This window comes from Squalius cephalus, assembly GCF_949319135.1.
Source record: "Squalius cephalus genome assembly, chromosome: 21".
Classification (NCBI taxonomy): Eukaryota; Metazoa; Chordata; class Actinopteri; order Cypriniformes; family Leuciscidae; genus Squalius; species Squalius cephalus.
In genome coordinates this window covers 12,103,047-12,121,774 of record NC_137142.1, presented here as the reverse complement: position 1 = coordinate 12,121,774, position 18,728 = coordinate 12,103,047, and the positions used below count along the sequence as shown (strand labels likewise).

General features: G+C 35.9%; 1 protein-coding gene across 2 annotated transcripts in view; it reads right to left on the bottom strand.

The window, feature by feature from the left end:
- rmdn2 (regulator of microtubule dynamics 2) overlaps nt 1–18,728 on the bottom strand; it is a 63,033-nt gene that overhangs the window by 3,469 nt on the left and 40,836 nt on the right. For both annotated transcript variants that reach the window (XM_079855049.1, XM_079855050.1), the window contains exons 7-10: nt 12,266–12,341; nt 11,589–11,666; nt 8,081–8,179; nt 1,774–1,827 (exon numbers count right to left, since the gene is read on the bottom strand). In XM_079855049.1, coding sequence (XP_079711175.1) covers nt 1,774–1,827; nt 8,081–8,179; nt 11,589–11,666; nt 12,266–12,341 — 307 coding nt within the window. The remainder of the gene's footprint in view (nt 1–1,773; nt 1,828–8,080; nt 8,180–11,588; nt 11,667–12,265; nt 12,342–18,728) is intronic.

Sequence of the window (18,728 nt, the reverse complement as noted above, 5' to 3'; positions counted from 1 at the left end):
ACCAAAAACTGAAATCAGTGAAATAAAAATAGTAATTAGCACACATTAGCTGAACATGCCTAAAAATACATTATTTTAGAGTAACTGGAGCTGAAAAAGCTAAATTTATGATCCCACTTCAGTCAGATTTAAATGTGGATTTGACATATGCTATTAAAATGTAACCATTACAGATAGTTCAGGAGATTTCAGTCTTTCTCTTCCTCTTTTTAAGTTTATGGCCATCATATTTGTATTGTAAGTAAGATATTGTAATGTTTTGTTTCGGTTTCATTTTCCTGGACTTTTAGTTTGTAAATCTATGTTTACTGTTTCCTTGGTTCTCATTTCCTCATTCTCATTCTCACTAAAAAGTTCTCATTTGTTGAAAGAGCTACTCTTGATTGATTGATTGACTTGTTCCACAAGTTCATTGTTCATCATTTTGTTACTCTGTGTGTATATATAGCCCCCAGTTTGAGTTGTTCTTGGTCTGTACTCGTCTTGGGGTGCGTTTACATGACAATGATGTTCTAAAAACTGAACGTTTTTTCCTTTGAGTTTTTCACGTACATACGAAAATGTTCTCAAAACCATCTCCGTTCACACGGATCTGCGAAAACGACTAAAAACGCTCTATTATGCTGCCTTACCAGTAGTTGGCGATGTCACTTTGTAAAGAAAAACTACACGCCTATAGAACTGAACACGTAATATGCATGTGCATGACGTCACCGTTTTCACAAATTCGAGTTTTTGTAGTTTACATGGAGACGATAACGGTCTCTTATCTATGCACTTTGAAACCCGCTTTCAAAAGTTTGCATTTTCAGGCCCCCAAAATGCCATTGTTGTGTAAATGAACTGCAAAAATGCACAAAAAAAAAAAAAAAAAAAAATCTGTGCTTATTTAAAAATGGCGTTGTGTAAACATCAGTTAGGATGCTGTCTTGGAAGGTATAGTAACAATTAGGGGTTGAACAGACTAGTTGCTGATCTTTCATGGTCTACAGAGGGCGCAACAGGATAATAAAAGTCCATTTACACCGTTTCAGTTAAAATGACAAATAAATGCTGATTATACCATCTGGATGCTCAGAATTGATCGCGTGAATGTACGTTTTACTCAGCTTATTGTACAGGTAAGTTAATTGCGTTCGAAACTGCTGCTGCATTACACACACAACACACAGACAGTAGCGCGCATATCACTTGAAAATTGAGCGCACAGAATCATTCAGTAGCGCAGAAATATATTGTAAACTCTGTTCTATGATTTATCAATTAAATAGCTTAGAAACGGAAAGTTCTAGCATATATTTCTTAGTGACTAAAACCCACAGCTTCACTATTAGTAGAGAGTACGTACAAGTGAAATGCAATCGCTCACTCTCACACTAATGCATTCATATAAATGTAATCTTTACTGTGCTACTTTATCTATATCTGATTTAGCATGAGCAGAAATATCACCTAAAGACAAAAGAATTGATAAAAATAAGCTGTTATGTAGGAGCGCTGTGTCATATGCCATAGCTGTGCACAACCCGCGTTCAGTCTCAGTCCGAGGTTCAGGCTTAATTTGTTCATCAACGACGTCATCAGCGACTAGTCGACGTCGACTCGAATTTCATCACATTAATGTCGGCTTTAAAAAATGTGAAGTCGTTATCTATATAGGTGGTAAACAGCAAGACAGCTCACTAGGTTTGGAACAGAGCCAACAAAATACATAATGTCATTAACTTAATATTGATCATAAATAGTCAAAACCTCAAACAAGAGAGTCATTACCTTGGCTAAAAACACATAGTTGAATTTCGAGTACTTGGGACTGATCTCCTCTGCCTGTAGAATCAAACATAGGACAAAGTAAGCAAACACAATATGTCCTTTTTTTTTTCTTTCTTTTTTTTTGCATTTCAGGTGGAGTTACTTAAATGTGATCATGAAAAACACAATCACTTTAAAGAAGGCTTGCAATGCTGCCAGGCAAACGTCTAGGGCGAATTCTTCAACATTTTGCATGTTAAATGAGATATTAAACAATTACAATTGAAGGCTGTAAACCAACACTCTATAATAAGAGCAATAAATAACACTGTCAAAATTTAAGAGACTTACACAATAACACAAAATATAAAGACTGCACTAGCCACATATATGAGCTTATGTTTTCAACAAAAGTAAACTCCAGGGTTCATACACCTTTTGAGAATTTTTTTTTCATGATTTTAGATTATATATATATATATATACAGTGAGGAAAATAAGTATTTGAACACCCTGCTATTTTGGAAGTTCTCCCACTTGGAAATAATGGAGGGGTCTGAAATTGTCATCGTAGGTGCATGTCCACTGTGAGAGACATAATCTGAAAAAAAAAAAAATCCAGAAATCACAATATATGATTTTTTAACTATTTATTTGTATGATACAGCTGCAAATAAGTATTTGAACACCTGTCTATCAGCTAGAATTCTGAGCCTCAAAGACCTGTTAGTCTGCCTTTAAAATGTCCACCTCCACTCCATTTATTATCCTAAATTAGATGCACCTGTTTGAGGTCGTTAGCTGCATAAAGACACCTGTCCACCCCATACAATCAGTAAGAATCCAACTACTAACATGGCCCAGACCAAAGAGCTGTCCAAAGACACTAGAGACAAAATTGTACACCTCCACAAGGCTGGAAAGGGCTACGGGGAAATTGCCAAGCAGCTTGGTGAAAAAAGGTCCACTGTTGGAGCAATCATTAGAAAATGGAAGAAGCTAAACATGACTGTCAATCTCCCTCGGACTGGGGCTCCATGCAAGATCTCACCTCGTGGGAAGTTTGCCAATGACCATTTGGATGATCCAGAAGAGTCATGGGAGAAAGTCATGTGGTCAGATGAGACCAAAATAGAACTTTTTGGTCATAATTCCACTAAACGTGTTTGGAGGAAGAAGAATGATGAGTACCATCCCAAGAACACCATCCCCACTGTGAAGCATGGGGGTGGTAGCATCATGCTTTGGGGGTGTTTTTCTGCACATGGGACAGGGCGACTGCACTGTATTAAGGAGAGGATGACTGGGGCCATGTATTTCGAGATTTTGGGGAACAACCTCCTTCCCTCAGTTAGAGCATTGAAGATGGGTCGAGGCTGGGTCTTCCAACATGACAATGACCCGAAGCACACAGCCAGGATAACCAAGGAGTGGCTCTGTAAGAAGCATATCAAGGTTCTGGCGTGGCCTAGCCAGTCTCCAGACCTAAACCCAATAGAGAATCTTTGGAGGGAGCTCAAACTCCGTGTTTCTCAGCGACAGCCCAGAAACCTGACCGATCTAGAGAAGATCTGTGTGGAGGAGTGGGCCAAAATCCCTCCTGCAGTGTGTGCAAACCTGGTGAAAAACTACAGGAAACGTTTGACCTCTGTAATTGCAAACAAAGGCTTCTGTACCAAATATTAACATTGATTTTCTCAGGTGTTCAAATACTTATTTGCAGCTGTATCATACAAATAAATAGTTAAAAAATCATACATTGTGATTTCTGGATATTTTTTTTTTTAGATTATGTCACTCACAGTGGACATGCACCAACGATGACAATTTCAGACCCCTCCATGATTTCTAAGTGGGAGAACTTGCAAAATAGCAGGGTGTTCAAATACTTATTTTCCTCACTGTATATATATACTTTTTCAACATTTTCAACATTTTAGGACTGTTAATTTTCATGATTCCCAGCGCTGGAAATGAAAAAAAAAAAAAAAACTCATATTTTCAAGTTTTCCTTAGTTTTAACCCACCATAGCAAACAAACAAAAGACTTACATTTTAACATGGCCATCAAATATTTTACATTGCTTCTAGGGTTCATCCAGGACTGAAAACATTTTCTCAAAAACACAAACATGACTATAAACAGCATGGCCAAAAGTGTGTGGACAGACAAACATCATTCAAATTACCGTTAAAAATGTTGAGGTTGATAAGATATTTTAAATGTTTCTTAGAAGCCCACTAAGGCTGCATTTATTTGATCAAAAATACAGTTAGTTAAAAACAGTAATATTATGAAATATTTTTTACAATTCAAAATAATTGTTTTCTATTTCAATATGTGGTACATACTGTGATACATTTTCAGGATTATTTGATGAACAGAAAGTTCAAAAGAACAGCATTTATTTAAAATAGAAATCTTTTGTAACAATTTAAATGTCTCTACTGTCACTTTTGCTAAATTTAATGCACCCTTGCTGAATAAATGTATTCATTTCATTTAGGAAAAAAAGAATCTGACCGACTCCAACTTTTGCATGTTCTTGCTGAACCAATAGAATATTCAGGCTTTCCTCTAGAAGACATTTCTGTATGAAACTTGCTTTGTGAATTATCATATTTGTCTAAGGAGATGCACGGCTGTATCGATGCTTGATTGTATGCACACTGCACTAGTAATAGGTGTAGCTGAAACCCATAACTGTGAAGGGGATTTCCACATACTTTTAATTCTGTATTCTGATAGATCATTCAGTGTGTGGATAAAGAGATATCATGTTATTTGGACATACACAGCTGCTCCATTTTTTCTCTATAATTATTGGATTATTAATGATTAATGATGAAGAACGATATATTTCTCTCCTTTAATCAGTCATGCTGTTGTATAACCCTCCAGAATGTTGTGTTGTCTTGGCAGGGTGCAACAAGTCTAAGCACAGACCCCTTAAATAAGAAGTGATGGGTGAGATACAAAGGACAGGAATACATCAGAGGAGAGAGCAACGTTATGTAAAAACGGTGAATGTAGGAACACAGGTCATGCTCTTTCATAAATTAACATGGTTTGTTACTTAAACTGTGACCCCTTTGCAGAACATACTAAGACTACGTTCAGACTGCAGACAAAAGAGGCCAAAATCTGAAAAAAAATAAAAAAATAAATAAATATTGTAAACAGCACAAACCACATGGAATCTGTTTTTTTTTTTTTTAGATTCTGATTTGGGCCACTTCCATATGTGGTACTAAATCAGATATAGGTCGCATGTTTTGCAAATCTGACCGGTCATTTCGGAATTCATGAGACTTTTGTGTTGCTCTAAATCATCATTTGTCACAATCTGACAGGAGTCAGTGCAAAGAATTTACATAACAGTAGTTTTTTGGTCACTCGGTTAATATGGCAGACAGCCGTGATGGTCAAGTATGTATCACTGCAGCTCAACACCTCCAAGAGGAAGGGACTTATGCCGAACAGGCGGGAAACTCCAAGTGGTTCATCATGGAGGTGTGTTAATAGAAAGACACGACAATAGCACAAATATCAACTATAAAGGAAGCTAGCACATAGCAATTAAAAACATAAGCCATGCTGACAGCGTGATGGTATTTAATGGAAATCATTATAATATAAAAAGAAAATTAATATAGCATATGCAACAGTCACAGTCAAGTTGGTCTTATAACCATTCACTTTCAGTGAATGAAAAACAAAAAACTTTTTTGTGACCGAGAAAAACTCCCATACATGACTTGGCATATTCATCTGCCTGTCCATATGCAAAGTTTAAAGGTCCATAAAAAAGGGTGGGGTACAGTGAACATTTTTAAAAATATGGATTTTTATTACACTTAGTGTATTACACTTTAAGCCCCAGTGTCATCTTTAACGCACCCTTGAGTGTCATTGAGTGTCACCCATGACTGATGCAACTGCATTGGCCCATTCGGGAAATTAAATGGTCCATAAAAAAATGGTAAAGTAAAAAAAAAAAAAAAAGTTCTACAATTAGGCCCTGAACTCCCAGGGCTTTAAATCTAGTTTAATGGGAACACTATTCAGACATGTTAAGGAAACAACAGTACCCTTGTGAATGAAGGCCAGTATAAACGTTAGCCTATACTGATGCCCTTATTTATTTATTTATTTATTATTTTTTTCATAAAATGAGTATTTATAGCCATTTAACCTTATTGAAAGCCATAATTTTTTAACATTTTGTAGGCATAAACTGCAAATTATAAATTATCAGATTGTTATTATTTATCATTAACAATTACAGCAAAAATGCAAAAAATTTTAATGTAAGTGAACTTACAAAAACAATGTTCACATAAATCCATTATAATAGGCTAAATGCCAAATCCTGGAGAATGACATATTGTAAAGTTAAGAAAACTAAACAACCGAGAGAAATATGTCTACTACCTCAGATTTAACGTTTTATCTGTACATCAGCATCAGGGAATAACATTATAATCTCGTTCACAGTAGAGAAAGCTGCTTACATGTGCAAAACTAACTTTGACTTAAATGTAAACACAGCTTTTGTGTCTTTATCAGCTTTTCCATATATATACTGGCCCTGATAATCATCACAAATACTTACGCTTGCTCCATTTCTGTAAATCCATTTTTATGAATGAATGACTCTCTCACCCGTTGCTCTATAGTTTTCTTCGCCAACAGCCGCTTGCTGTGTGTGGTGAGGCTGACTAACAGTTATGGAGATTATAAATCAGCAATCTAATGATATTCCTGCTGTTCTCAGATGTCAACTGTTGAATTTTCTGTTGGATTTGAACCAATGAATTTGTAAAGCGAAATAAAATGGACCGAAAATTGCCTGTCGAATATTATAGGTTGTATTTTTAAACATAATGAATATTTTGGAAGTGAAATGTGAAATATTCACTGAAAGGTGAATATGGATTATCGAATTTTTAATAATGAAAATGTGAATGTTGAATTTCAGCCCATAAAAATGCAAGCCCTAAAAATACAATGCATTAAAATGCAAGCAGGGTTATTGCAATGCATATTTTTTCAAGTAGTGCAATTCAACAAGCTTTTTTGTTTCAAAAACTTTGTTATTATTTTACTTCCATATGAATCTCTGAGTGAGTGGAGGCGGGGCTCATTTGCATATTCATAGAACCGCGTATACTAAATGATGCAACAGTGTAGAGTTACATTCAAGCTATTTTAAGGCACGGAGAATTCTTTTTCCAGAAAGGAACAAATGTTTAAATATGTCATTTTGGTGATCAAAGATGAGTTTTAAGGGATAAAATTATTGACTACAGTGGGACTTTAAGTATCACGGTGAGTGACAGCTCTATACAAACAAACTTGAGGTAAAACTAGAAAAAAATCCACTCTCTTATTCATCATCCTCGTCTTTGTCTTCCTTATCGCTTGCGCATAAATTTGCGGGCTTCAACGGCACACTAGCTCAGAAATAAAAGCATAAATGCTGACTTCAGATACCTCTGTGTTAACCTTTTATCTTGTTATTGTTCTTTTGTGTATGCTTGTCAGTTCACACTCAAATCTGATATTGGCCACATTTAAAAAAATAATGTGAACAGCCAAACAAAACAAAAAATAAGATCTGAGCAACAAATCAGAATTGAGCAGCACTAAGGCTTGCAGTGTGAAAGTCTATGGTGGGAAAATCTGGAAATTGGACTGGTTGATTTCATTGCAGAGGAAGCTGGAGCTACAGAAGCAAGAGGTGAAAATCTGTCTACCTAAATAACGTAATGACAAATTGGTAAAAATGTAACAAATTAATGAAATAAATACAAGAAAAAATGGCTACAATTGCTTAATTTTTTTTTTTGGCATGCAGAAAATGATGACAATTTAAGAAAAACATGTTTTTTAATTGTATTTCTTTGAGGACAGTCATACCAGCCATCTAAATATTAATGACATACACTTCAAACATTTAATGGAACGTTTGGGTGTTGAATAGAGAGGCTTGTTACACAGATAAAAAGCCAAGTCTAACTCGTTCATTGTAGCGGCCAAAGCCGTTTCAAACAACTGGTGTTCATCCATAGCCATCTTGCAATGTTTACTAATGACTTCGACTTTACAGCGCTGTCGTCATCTGTTTAGCTCGCCTCTGGCCCGCCTATATCAGATAACCCGATGTGATTGGTGCAGCTCAGATCGAGGGGCATATTTAATGAGCATCATTACTCGACGCCAGAGTAATTCGCTGAGCAAATTCAACTTGTGCTCTCGCAAGAACTCTGGATTACCAGGGTAGTCAATCACCGGTGTGGGCAGGTGATTAGAGGCACGTCTTACCTTGAGGAAGTTCTGCAGGGCGTCCTGGACAGTGGCACTGGGTGGCTCTCCAAACAGAGTAGCAGCGATTTTCCTCTCAATCCACGTACATTGGGACACCTGCACACACAACATGTTAATAAGAAAATCATAAATAAGAACTCAGCTTATAAATGTGCAGATGGAAAATAAGGCCTATTCACTGCAGCAACAACAAAAACAACAACAACAACAACAAAAGATATATTAAGATACACTTAATTCAAGAAATTAGATTTATTTGAAAAGCTAATTACATAAGGCAATTAATTATCTTATTTTAAGGATGCTTCACAAAATATATGGGCCATTCTACAGAATTGGTGCAAACTGCTGTCCCTCATCCAAAAAACACATTTGAAAAGCATTTAATTATTAAAATCTTAGATGTTTACTAAGATCCTTCAATTATCTATTGAAACCCACAATAATATTTAAGATATCAGTAAGCTTTATATATATAAAATCATAATTTATGGGCTACTTTCAATTAGGAGGTGGCTGTCCCAAACCCTAACCCCTAAATTTCAACTTGTGAAAATGATATTGAAACATTTTTTGCAAATTTTTCCATTCTTGTTTTAAAAAAAATATTTTTGTTTTTTTTAAAAAAATGAAGTTAAAAAAAATATTTATTTTATATTTTATTTTTAAATCATGAAACTTTATCAAAAAAAACATGTCCCGCATTTTCATGTCACTACCAAAACAGTGAATGTTGTAGTCCATTGGCTGAGACAGATTTTAACCACAGCCCTACATTTTTGATCAGGAAATATTCCTGTGTCCCTCTCTCTCATGTGCTATATGGTGAGTAGATTGATCCCATCATTTTGAGGTAAATGTGTTCTAAAGTCTAAAAATCTGTGTGTAACTTTAAGGAATGTCACTACCAAACTCATTTTTTCTGCTATTGAGAATTTTTTTTTTGGATGTTATTCCATAAAATTTAGTTGTTATATGTGTTCAACTGTTCTGACCAGTGATGGCTAACCATGTGCTGATTAGCATCTTCGAGCTAGGCTCAAAAGTATCTAAAATTGTCACTACCAAAACAGTCACAACCGAAACATTTTCTTGAAGTTTCGGTTGTGACATTGTTTTGGTAGTGACAAAAGGGAACACATAATCCTTTATTTGGAGGAATAAACTACATTTTAGTACAGTTATGCAAATAATTACTACTGTAGTATGTTTTAGTAGTGTTTTAGTATGCAATATTCTGTTAAAATTCTGTAATGTAATGAGGTTACAATTACTTAAGGTTGCAGTCCATGATACTAGCTTAGGTGTAAGGTTGTTGTCAGTAATGTTAATTTATATGATTAACTTGACAGGGAGAATGACATAAAACACCAACATGCCTAAAAAAAATAGAAAAACTACAACAGAGAGACAGAGAGAATACAAACAAAGGTTGAGGGAAGACCCAGTGAAGTACGAGGAATACTTAAGGAAAGAAAGAGAAAGAAATAAGAAACGAAGGGAAGAAGGAAAGTTGAAGAGTATCAGTGAATTACCTGACAGGGAGCAAAGAGATGTCAGAAAAGCATGGAGGAAAAGACACAGGATGATGGTGAAAAGACAAAAAGAGGTGGAGACATTTTGCAGGGCTTCCACACCACCTAGCACTTCCAGTGAGGGTGATCAGACACCAGTACACACACACACACACACACACACACACACACACACACACACACACACACAGTTCAGTGGTTCTGGAGATTTATCTGAATGAGGAAAATTATTCTGAAATTAATGTTTTATGTACACACACACACACACACACACACACACACACACACACACAGTTCAGTGGTTCTGGAGATTTATCTGAATGACTCATAAACAAAATGTTGAAAATGTGCAAATAAAACAAAGTGGTTCTGAGTCTACATTGTAAGTTGTTGTTTTTTTGGGAAGAAAAATCTATGAGCATACCTCTTCTCACTTGCACCTCAAGACCCAAAGTATAGAATAGCTCTAGGTGTTCTTATAAGATATTTACTGTCAGATGTGTGTCTGCTATATGTACTGACTGCATATGTGCATCATAGTTATTTATTTATATTAACATAAAATGTGGACAGTCTGATTCAGCCATGGCAAACTAATTATTGTGGTCACTACCAAAACATTACTGTCACTACCAAAAATGTGCAGTCACTACCGTAACATGGGATGTTTTGTCAAAAATAAAGTATATTGAATTATCAACTAAGATGTTATGATAGTGTTTGGTTCAATGCATATTCAAACTAATGAATCCTTAACTTTGAAATCAGTACGATAAACTTTATGCCTTCTACAAAGAAAGATTGGGTTCAAAATACAACAAATCTCATAAATCACACTTAAAATATTATTAAAATTATAATCTTTATTGATTTCACCAGTAAAAATATTTTTTTTAAATAGAAAAAATATATATTTATAAGGTAGATGTAAACAAAATCTTAATAGGTCATTATAAGCCTTCTTAATAAATTATTTAATATTGTGTTTCGGTAGTGACAAATTTGGGGAGAAGGAAAATATTCCAGCATTTTCTGAAAATACAATATGAGAATTAACTGCACAATTACTAGAAAAGCGTACCTTGGATATTATACAATTTGCATACATGCAAAATTTGTGGGAAAAAACAAAAAAAATTCAAGATGTTTCCAACTCTGACTTTGCACCAATTCTGTAGAATGGCCCATATATGCTGAATTAAAAATAATTTTTGCAGCACTCATTTAGTCAGAATACAGCAGGGTTCACGCATTTTTGATCATCAACTTCCAAGATTTTTCTCTCTACATACTTTCATTTATTTTTATTTATTTATTTATTTACTTTTTACAGATTATACTCACTATAAAAATCGCTCAAAAGTTTGAGGTCAGCATGACACTTTTATTCAGCAAGGAAGCATTGAATTGATCAAAAAATTAGCAAAGACATTTATAATTTAACAAAAGATTTCTGTTTCAAATAAAGGCTGTTCTTTTGAACTTTCAATTCATCCAATAATCCTGACCAAATGAAACTTGATTTCAACAAAAATGTAAAGCAGCACAACTGTTTTCAACATTGATGATAATAAGAAATGTTTCTTGAGCACCAAATCATCATATTAGAATGATTTCTGAAGGATCATGTGACACTGAAGACTGAAGTAATGATGCTGAAAATGACATTTTAAAATATATTAAAATATATACAAAAAGTTATTTTAAATTGTAATGATATTTCACAATATAGAGAACTCTTAACAAAATGTAAACAAATGTCTTACCAATCCCAAACTTTTGAATGGTAGTATTCACTACAGAAATGTTCCTTAATTAAATAGTAATATTATTAAATATTATATATATATATATATATAAATGAAAGGAAAATTTGGTTATGTATGTTCCAGGATTTTTATGACTGTGAACCCTGATACAGACTTTAACTATGACAATATCACAAATATGCCAAATGTTCTGTCACTCACAGCATAACACCAGCGGCCCAGCAGGTAATATGACAGAGGATCTTCAGGTTTCAACTCAATCGCTTTATGCAGATGATCCTTGAGCCAGAGAGGGAGGGAGGGAGGGGGAGAGAGAGAGAGAGAGAGAGAGAGAGAGAGAGAGAGAGAGAGATTTCTTCATTGTGACACGACTTGTCTTTTTTGCTGATCTCTACAGCTGAGATACCACAAATTTTTCTCCTGAACTATCTCGCACGAACATAGAAAAACCTACCACACGCATCTGTCATTCAGATCCTCTCTCTCTCACTGCTAGCTCACCTGCCAGTGCTCTGCAGGTGTGTGCTGTTTGGAAATCTAGCTGACAGCTAAGATAAAATGCTACGTGTATCAGAGACTGATCTGCTCTTATGAAATATGTGTGTGTGTGTGTGTGTGTGTGTGTGTGGTACCCTCATTCCCTTTCCTCTTGTCTCAGATAAGATTATGAATACTTACTCTCACAGAAGCTAATGTTATGCTCCTATCAACACATACAACCACTCAAATCAACTCAAATCAACTTATGCTGAGATGCATTCACTGCTTTCAAAGCCTTCTCTACATGTCTACATATTTGCAATCCAATTAAAATGTAAGAACATCTAGAACACTGCCTAAAAACACATATTCACAAACCACAGACTCTTAACACTCACCTTAAAAAGGTAGCCATTTTGAATTTTATTCTGAATAGATTCATATTCAGTCAGGAGTCCACAAAGAATAGCATACCTAGAAAGAGAAAACCAGAAAGAAAAGAGAACAATTACTAATACATGAATATAATTTATGCTTAATTTCATTAATTAATTAATTAATTAATTATTATAAAACATGTATTATATCCTGTTTTCCCGCTCTGTTTAGTTGCCTTGGTTACTCATTACTCTCTTGTTTGTTTCTATGGTTAGCAATTGATTTGTGCACCTGTGTCTTCAGTTAATCGCAAGAAAGTATAATCAAAAACTGAAATCAAAAATACAGATTAAACAACGCAACAACTTTACAAGAACGTAAAGACAAAACCGAAGACAGAGCAGAACAAACTGAGGGCATATAGGATAATGGTTAACAGGATAATGATTAACTGAATCAGAGCCAGGATAGTTTCTGTATATATGCACCAATTTCTGGTAAATATTAACACACAATGTGCATTGATTACGATGTTGACTACGCTTTACAGTAGCATTTAATTCTGGGGAGAGATAAAGAGACAACATTATTATGTTTTTAAACCTGGAAATGGCAAAACAGCAACCAAATTGTCAAAGACATCCAATGCACTACATTCAAAGCCAATGTAAAATGCAAATTGTACACCTAAGCCAAGTTTCTTGGTAAACCACATGCAGTTACACTAATGTAATAAACTGCAGAAGAATTATTCTGATTAATATGAATACTTTTAACAAGGCTATTTGATAAAGATTGGTGTCTTTTATCATGTAGAAAGAAAAAGAAAGTAAGTAGGTGAAAGGGCTGATGTGCGTGTGTACGTGTGCTGTAGTTAAAGTGTTTGAGGGGCCGGGTGAGAGATGATCAAAGCTTTTCCACCATAGCGATGTAAATCCTGCTGGTACTCACAGTCAGACAATGGAGTCAGGCACAAACACCTTTTATGTGCTCGATCAAGGGGTGAAGAGGTCGAATTACTGTCACAGAAGGTGAGAGGGGCTCCGTTTGTCTGAGTTTGAATCGGGGATAGAGCCTGTATCCAAAAGGCTTTGACCTTGAGCTCACCAGAGAGAAACTCAATAGAAGCACAGATGTAACATGATAGATAGACTTACTGTACTCAGTTACACTGGTGTGTGTGTGTGTGTGTGTGTGTGTGTGTGTGTGTGTGTGTGTGTGTGTGTGTGTGTGTGTGCGCGCTCTGTGGGAACTAATCTGTTTTACTGGCTGTTTAGACTGCAATTCCATGACAAAATAAAGGAAAATTAAATGCATGCAGGAAGGGATCCAAGTAACAAAAAGACTGCAAGAGCATTTATTTCAATATAAATTCCCTCTCAAGCATTTTAAATCATTGATGAAGTCAAGATTGTGCCGTACTGAATGGCCTCAGCCACAGGCCATGGACCACACACAGTCTGTTCACTGACCATCTGAACATCTCAGTCTAGCAAGATGTAATCTGATTGGCTGACTTTGTGCAACTTTCAAGAGAAAGGCCATACAGTTTATTTTTTTATGTATAACTAGAAACCAAATGAGATTTACTAAGGTTGAATCAATGAGAAGAGAAATTTAAAGTTTGCAGGCTATTTGTGTACTTAACAGCAAGTAAACTAGATATGCACAAACAAGAAGGCAAATTCTGCTTTGTTCTCCAAGTTATGTCTATGTCATCCAAGTGTAAGAAGTATACATTATTATAGAACGTCTATACACAGTGTCTGCTAAACGGCATGTAAAAAATGTAATGAACTCACTCTATGCGTTGCTCAAACAGTGAAAGCGGGCAGTTCTTGGACTGAAAAAGCTGAAATGTTTTGTTCAAATTTTTCAAATTCTTTGAAATTCTGACTATGTATCATCAGTTTATCTGTTTAGGAAAGAGGATGACTGAGATTGAATATTGCATTACCTTGTTGAGGAGCTAGTTCTCTGAACTTGGCATCGCTGCAGGCCAGACAGTTTAAGAACATATTTCACAAACTTCCTCCCAAAGTAAACTAAAACTTGGGCAAGTCTTAGCAATTTCTCTGTCTGGCTATTGGCTACTGTGACACAATGGTGCAAAGAAGGACTGTTAAAGTAAACGGGTGGGGGGGGGGGGGGGGTAACAGAAATTTGTTTCTGTTACAAAACCAAATCTGCTGCCTACATAGACAGCATTTTAAAGTAATCAAATTTCTAACATTATGCTGCTTTGGCCAAATTCTAAGACAGCATCAAATATATCCTTCACGGATAATGTAATCCCAAAATGCATTGCAACAAGCTAAGTGAATTAAGCTACCCAAGATGAAAGGGGTTTATAAAGATACATTTGTAACACTTTGCAGGTTTTTTGGTACTGGGCTGGAATGCATAATACAGCGTATTTAGTTGTTTTCATGGACAATGATGTCATCTGTGCGTGGAAAACGCAAAGAAAAACAACAACAACATGCCAACATCGAACTCTTTGTAGTTAGGATGTCGCCTATGTAGACAGTACACAGTAGGTTTTGGAACAGAGCTAACATGGACATGAAGTTAGAGATCACCACAAATAACTTTTAATGTGTCTAAAGCATGATGAATTGCAAATAAATTTGAACTGAAACAACATAAAGACATACCAGAAGTGATTACTAATAACAACTGCTGGCAGAGAGAGTACAGGTGGGGAGATGATTGCTCAATGTTCCCGGGGCTAATTCCTTCCCCCTCCTTTCACAGATTGGTTTGTGAAGTGTTTATATTAATTGCTGTCATGTTATGGCAATGTCTAGAGGCCTGAACATTTAACCACAGCTATGCAATAGAAGCCAGTGGCAGAATGTCTGCTGTCACACACCTGACACATTGCCCCAATCTAGGAATCTGGGATTTCCCTCCACAGAGGCATTAAGAATAAACATCCCCTATAATTTACCATAATACTTTGTGAACAAGAAAGTATAAAACAAAATACTGTATGAAATTAATACCAGTAGAAATAAACAAGCAACAGATGTGTTTGCAAGGCAGCGATGTATTGAAATTCCTATTATTTATCCTTCTCCAGAATTACCCTGCAACAAATTCAGTTCAATTTCTATATATTTTGTTTTCCTTTTTAATAAATGGAATCTATAATAAATGGCATGCTCTACAGCTATTGGAATATTAAATCAACTTATTAATTCGCATTAATATTCACAGCAGTCTGCACGGCATCTAATAATACTCAGAATGCCGCTGGGTAATACAGACACAAATATGACCAAATTTTGATCCTATCTTTATATCTGTAAATGCAGTCATTGTAAACTACTGCAATATGTAATATACAATACTGTTTAAAGGTTTAGGGTCAGTAAGATTTTTGTTTTTAAAAGAAGCAAGGATGCAATAAATGTATAATTTGTTACAGAAAAATCTCTATTTTCAAATAAATGTTTATTTTTAAAATTTACATTCATTAAAGAATCCTTGTAATGTTATTTTGCACGATTATCATTTTATTTTTTTTATTTTTTACTCTATATTTGATCTAATAAATGCAGCCTTGGTGAGCATAAGAGACTTATGAATCTTACCAATCTCAAACTTTTGAATGGCAGTGTATATTGAATTATGCATCATAAATTGCTTGTGATGTTCCTCATTTTTAAGTCGCTTTGGAAATACATATTCTGGGGGTGCGACAATACACTTAGCTCACGAGACAAGACGATACACGATATTGGGGTCACAAGAACGAGTAAATATTTTTACATTATTTTTAAGAAATCTTAATTTACGAAATATATGACCAGAAAATGTGTATTTTATTCGAAAGAAAGTCACAAAATGCAAAACAATGCAGCTGCATTTTTAAACGTTTTACCCACTAATCATCTTGTAATGAATTCCACGTTTTACTTTCTGAGAATGAATGATCATGTGCAGTAAAAGACTTCTGCACACTCTCATGCTGATTTCGCAAGCCAGGTTTTAACCTTGAAGAGAAATATTGCCACGTTTGAATATTGCAAGATCTCATTACACTCCTAGCATATGCATTTTCGAACTAATTATTTGTAGCATTTATTTGTATACTAACATGTGAGTGGTGCATCCATGCATCTATTTAACCCTTGATAACTTCCTTTAAAGTTCAAAGATGGTGTCACTGTGAACCAAAGTCTAAATCCCGGTACCTACATCTTTATTATTATGCTGTATCGCAAGCACTGATATTTCCTTCAGGAAATGCAAATCTAGTTTCATTATTAAAAAGACAATTTAAAGCAGATAAGTTCCAGTTCACTGAAGGATGAAATGCGTCCATAAAATCCATAAAAAGTGTTAAAGAAAACAAGCAGATGTTTGTTACTCTATTAATGTAGTTCTTCATGCTTAGAACAGGTCGGGGAGGTTTTGTGAGCTTCAGGCAGTTTCCAGTGTTCTAGTGAAACTTCTGTAAAGTTTATTCTATCTTGAAATGTTTACGGTGGCCGAGAGAGCTCAACGCGCTGCAACTGAAGAAAACACGCCAGCAAATTTAGAAAACATCTTCATCAGTTTCACAACACGTGTGCTCCAAATACTCACAACACAACCAAATACAGAAACACGAATAGCACAGACCACAACTGAAATGTTTCCAGGGGACCCCAATAAGTGACGAACCCGGCTGAGAAATGCTTATAGCTCAAAGTCTATTTTATTTTATTTTCATTATCATTTTTTTTTTTTTTTTTTTGCAAAACATACAGATATGGCATGTTTATGACATACAACTTTGTATACAATATACAAAATGTATTAACAATATGTTCAATGTCATCAGAATACAAATGAGAAAGGAAAAATGAGCTGAAAACTAAAATAAATAAATAAAAAAGATAGAAAAAGAACATGAGGGAAAGATATGAATCTATACATCAGTTACATTGTACACATTTTGTCATGTTATGTTTAAATAAGTTTCATAAGAAATGTTACGTAATGCAGGGTCCAAAGATGAGACGGCAAGTTTTAAAGTTGAGACACTCACACACAGATATATAATGGATATATATACACTCACCTAAAGGATTATTAGGAACACCTGTTCAATTTCTCATTAATGCAATTATCTAATCAACCAATCACATGGCAGTTGCTTCAATGCATTTAGGGGTGTGGTCCTGGTCAAGACAATCTCCTGAACTCCAAACTGAATGTCAGAATGGGAAAGAAAGGTGATTTAAGCAATTTTGAGCGTGGCATGGTTGTTGGTGCCAGACGGGCCGGTCTGAGTATTTCACAATCTGCTCAGTAACTGGGATTTTCACGCACAACCATTTCTAGGGTTTACAAAGAATGGTGTGAAAAGGGAAAAACATCCAGTATGCGGCAGTCCTGTGGGCGAAAATGCCTTGTTGATGCTAGAGGTCAGAGGAGAATGGGCCGACTGATTCAAGCTGATAGAAGAGCAACTTTGACTGAAATAACCACTCGTTACAACCGAGGTATGCAGCAAAGCATTTGTGAAGCCACAACACGCACAACCTTGAGGCGGATGGGCTACAACAGCAGAAGACCCCACCGGGTACCACTCATCTCCACTACAAATAGGAAAAAGAGGCTACAATTTGCACGAGCTCACCAAAATTGGACAGTTGAAGACTGGAAAAATGTTGCCTGGTCTGATGAGTCTCGATTTCTGTTGAGACATTCTCAGATGGTAGAGTCAGAATTTGGCGTAAACAGAATGAGAACATGGATCCATCATGCCTTGTTACCACTGTACAGGCTGGTGGTGGTGGTGTAATGGTGTGGGGGATGTTTTCTTGGCACACTTTAGGCCCCTTAGTGCCAATTGGGCATCGTTTAAATGCCACGGCCTACCTGAGCATTGTTTCTGACCATGTCCATCCCTTTATGACCACCATGTACCCATCCTCTGATGGCTACTTCCAGCAGGATAATGCACCATGTCACAAAGCTCGAATCATTTCAAATTGGTTTCTTGAACATGACAATGAGTTCACTGTACTAAAATGGCCCCCACAGTCACCAGATCTCAACCCAATAGAGCATCTTTGGGATGTGGTGGAACGGGAGCTTCGTGCCCTGGATGTGCATCCCACAAATCTCCATCAACTGCAAGATGCTATCCTATCAATATGGGCCAACATTTCTAAAGAATGCTTTCAGCACCTTGTTGAATCAATGCCACGTAGAATTAAGGCAGTTCTGAAGGCGAAAGGGGGTCAAACACAGTATTAGTATGGTGTTCCTAATAATCCTTTAGGTGTATACAGATGGTGGACAACCAGAATGCCTATTACCGCCGCGCCAGCCGCCGCGGCGAAATTACCGCGGCGAAAATAAACCAGCCGCATTTCAAAGTCGTTCCCGAAATGACCGCCAGGTGGCGCAAAGGGACATTGTGCAAAACAGCAGCAATTGCCGTATTTTAAAATGTAAGTGGGTTAAATGTAAAACCCTAAG